Here is a 9,266-nt window from a genome sequence, read left to right on the forward strand (position 1 = left end):
GGGAAGGAGAAAGGAGAGATGAGAGAATTTAAGAGGAAGTGGGAGAGAGAAGATATAGAAACCGAATTTACACAAAATAAAAGAGATACAATCCGAGAGAGTTTAGTAGAGAGATTAGAGAGAAAAGATATTTTTCTCTTTCTTGTTATTATATTTTTTTATCCTAAATTCCAATTTTACTAAGAATCGTTTTTGGGCTATATCTTTTTATCCTAGGTTCAGATGGAACTAACCCAAGAATTAAAGTTGCACCATTTTAAATTCCAGACGATATAATCCCAATATCTGATATCTTTTGAAAGATTCTTGATTCTTCAAAATTACCGTTATGCCCCTATGCTTGATTTTTATCTCTTCTTCTTCTTCTAAACTCGAATCGGCTCTAATCAAGTGACTTCTGATGTTGTTCATTGGAAAGCTAACCCGACTGAAGTCTTCAACCTTGTAACCTAGCGTTTGGCGGTCCAATTAGACATGTATTCTCCACTTTAACTAAAATGCCCCTAAACCTGAAAAATGACAAAAAGTACCCGAGTAGTGCTGTTCAATGTGGTAAAATGAATGCTTTATACCCTAAGATTTCACACATAAATGTGCTCATCATTCACCATCATAGTCTTCATCCTCACTGTCTTCCTTATCTTGGGCAGCTTCTTCATCACTTGTGACATGTTGAGTGCCTCACTTCCTTCGAGCTTGTTGAGGAGGGGGAGCAGTAACAAAACCCAACTTCATCTTCTTGAAGGTGGATGAGTCAATGTCAAGCATCTTGGGGTCAATGAATTCCTTAGAGACATCCACATCATGATTTTTAAGTTTGGCTATTATGAGTCTGTCATATGGAAGATTTACTCTGTAATGAGGTACTGTACAGAGTTCCATTGTCTTCATAATCAAGTATGAGGAGGTTGATAGGATTTGTAGTGATAAGACACCAAGTGATGTAGGCTTGAAAGGAGTTGACTTGATCCCTGTGACCTCTTTGGGCAGAATGTTGTAGCTTACAATGAAGCTAATAAGTCTTGATAGTTCAAGAAGGTCTATGGCTCTAATGGTTTGTTCAAAACCAACATAGTTTTTCATGATGGCTCCATATACTTCATCAACATTCATGAAGGTCTTGGCATCCCCTTTAGGAGAAAGCTATCTCATATCTCCAAAGGTAGGAATTCCCATGATTTCTCCTAGGTCTTCATAAGTGAACATGATTGGAACACCCTTTACTAGGGATGTGATAGCAAGCTTGTCATCCATTTAGGTTCAAAGATTACAATAGAAATGTCTTACTATATCAGGATAGTAAGGATCAACATAAACTAAGATATTTTCCCAACCCAAATACTTCAAGTATTCTTCAACTTCATAATCAAGGAATTGAGAAACTCTTATTGTTCTTTCATTGTCAACTTTTCTCTTTTCAAATCTTCCCCATAGAATGGAGGCTTCTACTGAGATGAAGAGAGATCTATCAAATGTTATGGAGCTTTCCCCAACTTTTGCCTTCTTCTTGGCTTGCTTCCCTTTGCTTTGCTTTGGAGCCATTTGGAAGCTAGGGTTTAATAGAGAAGAGAGAAGAGTGATTTTTGGGTGAAAAATGGGTAGGAGTAGGAAAGGTGAATGGAATGTTAGATTTGGTGAAAACTCAAAGGATTTGGTAAGGGTTTGCCATGGAACATCAAGGACGAGTGTTTTGGAGAGGAGAGAGTTCGGATAGACAAGGAGAGAAGTGAGAAAATGAGGGCTTGGTCATGTTTAAAAATAGAATTTTTTCGTGTCGGTCGACCTACACGATTCTGTAGATCGACCAATAGGCCAAAAAATAGAGTATTTTGGGTTTTTAGCCCAGAATTTTGCTGACAAGTTAATTTTTTAACCTTTTGAGTGTTTAAGACTACTCAAAAGGGTTGCAAATCCCAAGTTCTCTCCTCAAATAGCAGAATCTTTCTTCACTCAATGGTTTAGTGAAGATGTCTACATTGTTTCTCAGTTTCAATGTATTTTAGAATAATTCCCCTTTTTGAACTGTCTCTGAGAATGCCTAATATCAATGTGTTTAGCTCTTGAATGGAGAATGGAATTTTTACTTAAATTGATTGCACTTGTATTGTCACAATTAATTGGAGAACAATCAAAATGTATCCCATAGTCCATGAGAGTTTGTCTCATCCAAAGGACTTGGGCACAGCACCTATCAGCCGCAATGTACTTGGCTTCAGTAGTGGACAGAGCAACAGAATTTTGTTTCTTACTAAACTAAGAAACCAAGCAAGATCCCAAAAAGTGGCATGTACCACTTGTGCTCTTGCGATCAAGGTGAAAATCGGCAAAGTCGGCATTCAAAAAGCTTATTAAATCAAAATTTTGGTTCATTGGGTACCATAATCCTATATTTATAGTACCGTTAAGATATTTAAAAATTCTTTTAATGGCACTAAAGTGGGATTGCATTAGGTTGGCTTGGAATCTAGCGCAGGCACATACACTAAACATGATGCCCGGCCTACTAGTCGTGAGGTAGAGAAGAGAGTTAATCATGCTTTTATAGCGTGTAGGATCTATAGGAGTACCTTCCTCATCTTTAGATAGTTTTAGAGAGGTACTCATAGGGGTACTAGATGACTTTTGTCCATCAAAGTCAAACTTCTTGAGAAGTTCCTTAGTGTATTTAGTTTGACATATAAAGATTCTATTTTTTATTTTTCTTTAATTTGAAGTCCTAAAAAGAAATTTAGTTCACCCATTAGGTTCATTTCAAATTCATCACTCATACATTTGCTAAATTCAACACAAAGATTTTTATTGGTAGAACCAAATATAATATCATGAACATATATTTGTACAATAATAGAATATTTTCCTTTATGTTTAACAAACAATATTGTATCAACCTTACCCATTTGAAATTCATTTTGGATTAAGAATTCACTTAATCTCTCATACCAAGCTCTAGGAGCTTATTTGAGTCCATATAAAGCTTTGTTAAGCTTGAAGACATGATCCAGATGTTTTGTATCCTCAAATCCGAGAGGTTGTGCAACATATACTTCCTCCATGATAAAATCATTTAAAAAAATACTTTTAACATCCATCTGGTATAATTTGAAAATTTTATGACATGCAAAAGCAAGTAGCATTCTAATGGATTCTAATCTTGCTATCGGTGCATAGGTTTCATCAAAATCTATCCCTTCTAGTTGATTATACCCTTTGGTAACCAATCTAGCTTTGTTTCTAATGATTGAGCCATCCTCATCAAGTTTGTTCCTAAAAACCCATTTGACTCCTATAATAGAGTGATTTTTGAGTTTTGGGACAAGCTCCAAACATTATTTCTTTCAAATTGGTGAAGCTCTTCTTGCATAGCTACAATCCAATCACTATCTTCCAAAGCTTCTTTTATATTTTAGGTTCAATTTTAAATATAAAAGCATAATGGTTGCAAATGTCTTGAGTTTTAGATGTAGTTTGGATTCCTTTGTCTAAGTCTCCAATGACATGATCTAAGGGATGATCTTTCCAAGGTCTAACCTCCTTAGGTAGATCCTTTGGTTGGTCTTTAAGTTCTTTCAAAGAGAAATTTTCTATACTTTCCCTGATTTCAACAAAAGCATCATCATCATCTACCAGTGGCTTGTATCTTTTCTTGGGAAGAGATTAATCAAATTTCACATTCATTGATTCTTCAATTATTAAATTTTTCTTGTTGAAAACTCTATAGGCACGACTATTTGAAGAATAACCAAGAAAAATGCCATCATCGGCTTTTGCATCAAATTTTTCTAAGTTATTCTTAGTATTCAATATATAGCATGTATACCAAAAAAACTTTAAAGTAATTAACCTTAGGTAATTTATTATAATAAAGTTCATAAGGTGTTTTGAGTAATATAGGTCTAATCAAGATACGATTTAGTATATAACAAGCCGTATTGACCGCTTCGGCCCAAAAATATTTTGAAAGAGAATATTCATTTATCATTGTTCTAGCGGTCTCTTGGAGTGATCTATTCTTTCTTTCAACTACCCCCATTGGATTGAGGTGTTCTAGGAGCGAAAAGTTATGAGTTATGCTTTGCTCATTACAATAACTCCCAAATTGGTTAAGATTGTCAAATTCTCCTCAATGATTACTTCTAATGGTTGTTATGAGATATCCCTTTTGGTTTTGTATTCTCTTGCATAAAAATGCAAATTCATCAAAAGCTTCATCTTTATGTTTTAAAAATAGAGTCCATGTGAAGTGAGAAAAATCATCAACTATTATAAAAGTGTATCTTACACCACCTAGGCTAGGTGTAGTAATAGGCTGGAATAAATCCAAGTGTAATAGTTCTAGGGGGTCTAGTGGTAGACACTTCAATTTTAGATTTATGAGATACCTTGGTTTATTTTCCTCTTTGATAAGCATCACATACATGATCTTTTTTAAATTTGAGTTTGGATAAGTTTCTAACCAAGTTCTTAGATGCAATGGTCTTAATCATTTTTATATTAACATGTCCTAGCTTGCTTTGCCATAGGAAGAAATCAACATCATTTGATATGAGACAAGTATTACTAGAGTTAGTTTCATCTAGCAAGCATATATAGATATTATTTTTCCTAGTTCCTTTCAAGATAGTATTACAATTTGAATTCTTTACTAAGCAATAGGAGGTTTTGAAAGTAATAATATATTTCATATTACATAGTTGACTTATACTAAGAAAATTATACTTAAAATTATCAACTAAGCATACATTGGATATGATTGTACCACCAATGGTGATTTCACCAATGTCAATTATTTTTCCTTTGCTATTATTTTCAAATGTCACTATTCCTCCGTTGTGCTTGTTCAATTTAGTGAAGAAATGGGTTAGCCGTCATATGCTTGGAGCATCCACTATCAATGTAGCACTCGTTTGTTTCCATGCTCTTCAAGCATACCTATAAAAGGAATCAATCATACATTGGTCTTCATAATCTCATGGGTCTATAAAGGTTAGGATTGATCATACCCTTAGGTATCCAAACTCTTCTAGAAGCATGATTTTGTGTTGTAAGTGTGTGACTTATTGGTCTTTGATGTCCATATGATCTTTGGGGTCTTCTTGGCCTTTGAAATTCATTGTCTCTATATGGTGCATAATGCTTATGTGGTGTGTAAGACCTATTGTTAACATAGGTCCTTTGGTGATCATAGGGCCTAGTGTAGGTATTTGGCCTATTTATCATATGTGATCTTTGTTGCGTTCCTAGCCCATAATCTTCTTGAGGTCTATGAGATGTATATGAGGTGTGTGTCTTGAATGATGAATATGTCTTAGGTTTGGGATATTGCCTTGGTCGTCTTTAGGGCACAAATTTTACTTGAGGTTTGTTATTTCTCTTTAGAGGAGTAGTAATAAAATGCATGTTGCTTTCTTTTGATATCCGGTTCTCTATATATCACTTTACCATCAATATAGGCACCAATACAAGTTTCATGTCTAGGTAGATGACAATTTTCACATACAATCAAATGTGAGGTTTAGCCTTTGTTTGATTTTCTCCATTTTGGAGTTCTCATCTTTCCTTTTTCTATAGCTTGATGTGGCATTTTACCATCATAGCCAAGACCTTCTTTATTTTGAGGTCCTTTTTGTGAGGTTCCTAATAGTGTGTCTAAAGTCTTTTGCCCTTTAGTGAATGTGTGCAATGTGGTGGTTAGATTTTTGTTTTCTTCTTCTAGGTCTTGTGCATGTGTAGTCAACTCATCAATCTTATGTAGAAGATTGACTACTTCTTTTTCTAGGGCCTTTTTAGAAGCTTTCTCTTGGAGGCTTACATTATAAAGTTCTTCAAATGCTTTTTGAAGTTCTTCATAATATAATTCATCATTGCATTCAGACTTAAAGCTATGATAAGGAGAGTTTACCTCATCATCATCATTGTCGTGTACCATTAGTGCCAAGTTGATAGTTTCTTCTTCGGAATCATTTTCTTCTTCACTGTCACGTGAGTCCCATTTTATCTTGGCAATGCAAAATTTTTTCTTTCTACTGTCCTTTCTTTCCTTTCCTTTAAACATGGGACACTTGATTTTGAAGTGTCTAGGGTTTCTACATTCATAATTTAGTATTAACAGGTTTTTCTTTTTAGTATGTCTTACCTTTATTTTCCCTTGATGGTTGACTTCTGTTGAATCTCCCTCCTCTTTTTCTTAGGAATCTTTAGAATTTCCCTATGATTAAAGAGATTTATTTCTCTAGATCATCTCCGTCATCGCTTTCCTCTTCTTCGGATTCATGGGAGGTCTTGAGTGCGATGGTCTTTTTCTTTGGCTCTTTTATTTCCATGGCTTTATCATCTTCGAGGAGTTCTACTTTATGAGTTTGTAAGGTGCCTATCAATTCATCAATGTGCAAGATCTCCAGATCTTTTGCTTGTTTGATGGCTGTTACCATTGGTCTCCATTTTTAGGACAATGATCTCAAGATCTTTCTTATATTTTCAGCTTTGGAGTATTCCTTTCCTAAGCTTTTCAACTTGTTGACAGTGTTAGTAAATCTAGTAAGCATATCAGAAATACTTTCATCATCAAGCATTTTAAACAATTCATACTCATAGATAAGTTTATCAATTTTGAGTTGTTTTGCTTGTGATGTTCCTTCATAGGTAACCACAAGAGTATCAAACAGCTCTTTAACTGTGCTACACATACTAGTTCTATTGAATTCCTTTTCACTAAGAGCACATTGAAAGAATGCAATAGCTTTAAAGTATTGTTGTATATGTGTTTTATCCGCTGGAGTCCATTTGGATTTTTTCTTAGGTATAATTTTTTCTCCAGCTTCTTTTGTGATCACAAAGGGACTTTCTTCAATCACAGTCCATACATCAATATCATGGGTACACATATAGTTTTTAAACCTACACTTCTAGTACATAAATCCTTCACCATTGAAGTATGGTGGCCTAGAAGTGTTAAGCCCCTCAATTGGATGTGTGGATGATGATGATGACATAGATCATTTTTAGCACAATGTAAAGATAATTATAGTCTTAGTTTTGAGCTCCCACTTTGATACCAATTGTTGGGTAACCTAAAGGGGGGTGAATAGGTTACCACTAGTGGATTTTACTTCTTTTTTGATTAGTTACATACTTAGATGAAATATAAAAAGCAAATATAAATGAGACATAAGATTTATAGTGGTTCGGCTAACTTAGTCTACATCTACTCCTCTCAACCTTGAGAGAATTCCACTAGTATTTTCCTTTCAATACAATAGGTGGGGAAATGATACATTTACAACTCTTTTTAATAGAATAAGAGGATCCTTACAATCTTAGTTCCAAGACAAGAGTATCCTTCAATCTCTTATGGATGAGAGGGTCCTTGCACTAATCTAAGTACAATCTAGATCAATGCAATAATGTTTTCTCAAATCAAAAGCATAAATAAAACAAATACAATAAAGAGTTTGGTATAAATACCTATCAAATAGTAGTGACACTTTACCCTTTGAGTGATGGTGCACAATGATATGAATGAGAATGATGCACCTTGAGTCTCCTAGATGATTCTCCTTGATGATGTGAGTTAGAGAGAATGTGGAGAGTAGAGAGCTTGAGTTTTTGGATAAGAACAATAAATTGGAGCTTTGAGCTCAACACTAAAGAATGCTCTCAATAATGATTTGAAAACTCTCTTCAAATGATCTCAATTAGATGTGTATATTGTATGTTCAAGGGATGCTTTTAGAACCATGTTGATGCTCTATTTATAGCAAAAATATGGGTTAAGTTTTGGTCCCAACAGATATAAAATGGTCACATTTTTATCCTGTCAGTCGACTACCAAAAACTAGCCGTTAAAGCCAATTTGGGGCTGTTGGTCGATGGTCGATCGATCCATGGATCGACCTATAGGTGACAGTCGACCGACAGTTCTGTCGATTGCAACCGATAGGCTACTGCAATCAGATGTGTGTTTTACATTTGTTGTAGGTCGACCGACATATAATTTTGCCTATTTTTGACTGTCTGTCATAAGGCTTTTGGTCCAGCTTGCTTGAGACTTCATGGGGGTTTGGTCCAACACTTTTATAGCCATGTTCTTAAGTCTAGGGCATGAAAATGAGTTCCTCCTAGAGTCTCTAAAACATGCGAATGCAACATGATGTGCACGTGAGTTACATGTAATGAATTGTGTTCTATGTGCACTTGATTATTCTTGGAGCTTCTTCTCCTTGTGGTTGTGAGTTCTTTGACTTTTTTCAATGATGTTCTTCAATCTTCAATGTCCTTCTTTTCTTTAATCTTTAATCTTGCATCCTCCATTATGTATCCGGATGCTCGAGCTTTGTTAAGTCCTTCTTGAGGTCTTAGTGGCTTCTGTTGTCCGGCTATAGGAATCAATCATATACTTAGATTTGTTTGAGTTAGTTTGTAAATATGTTTGCTATCATCAAAATACATTCGTGGGAAAATGTGTTTTCCAACAGCCTTCACAAAGGAGATCAGGGCAGAACGCCTACCTAAGGGCTTCAAGATGCCCACCATTGAGCAGTATGGAGGCATGACGGATCTGGAGGACCATCTTGAGAGCTTTCAAGTCTTTAATGTTCTTCTAGGGAGCATCAGACACCATTATGTGTTGGGCATTCCCCTCTATCCTAAAGGGCTCGGCAAGATAGTGGTTCACGCCTGAAGCCACGATTACTCTCTAGCTTCTTAGAGCTTAGACGGGCCTTTCTTGCCAATTTCATGAGCAGTAGAGTCCACAAGAAAATAGAGGCCAATCTGTTGGCCATCTAGCAGCGCTTTGATGAACCGATAAGAGCTTTTATCACGAGATTCAACAAGGAGGCATTGGAAGTGCGAAACTTGGATCCTATTGTGAAATTAAAAGCCTTGCGCAGTGGAATCAGAGATGCAGAATTGAAGAAGTCCCTGATCATGGATGAGCCAGTAGATATGTATAATCTCTTCTCGCGCTATAAAAATCACATCAACCTTGTAGAAGTTCTTGCAGTCGAGCAAGAGAAGGAAACAAACGCCGAAAAGAAAAATCCAAAAAAATAAGATTCCCATCCTGGAGGAAATAGCCACAAAGATGGCAAGAACCAAAAGGCTGGGAAGAGAAAGAGAGATGATTGGGCATGGGTCCCAAGGAGCGATTCGAAGCTGAAGCCAACCTATACTGCCGTCACCCACAACCGAGCATTTATCCTTAATAAAATTAAGGACCAGGTAACCCTGCGCCAGCCAGGGAAGATGATTAAGCCTGCGCATGAGCG

At 35.9% G+C, this 9,266-nt stretch overlaps 1 protein-coding gene across 1 annotated transcript; it reads right to left on the bottom strand.

The window, feature by feature from the left end:
* Positions 1 to 6,440: 6,440 nt before the first annotated feature.
* On the bottom strand, positions 6,441 to 6,881 carry LOC122650685. Its single transcript, XM_043844079.1, has one exon. The coding sequence runs from the start codon at positions 6,879 to 6,881 to the stop codon at positions 6,441 to 6,443; it is 441 nt and encodes a 146-aa protein (XP_043700014.1).
* Between the last annotated feature and the right edge of the window lie 2,385 nt (positions 6,882 to 9,266).

Source organism: Telopea speciosissima, chromosome 2, assembly GCF_018873765.1.
Source record: "Telopea speciosissima isolate NSW1024214 ecotype Mountain lineage chromosome 2, Tspe_v1, whole genome shotgun sequence".
NCBI lineage: Eukaryota > Viridiplantae > Streptophyta > Magnoliopsida > Proteales > Proteaceae > Telopea > Telopea speciosissima.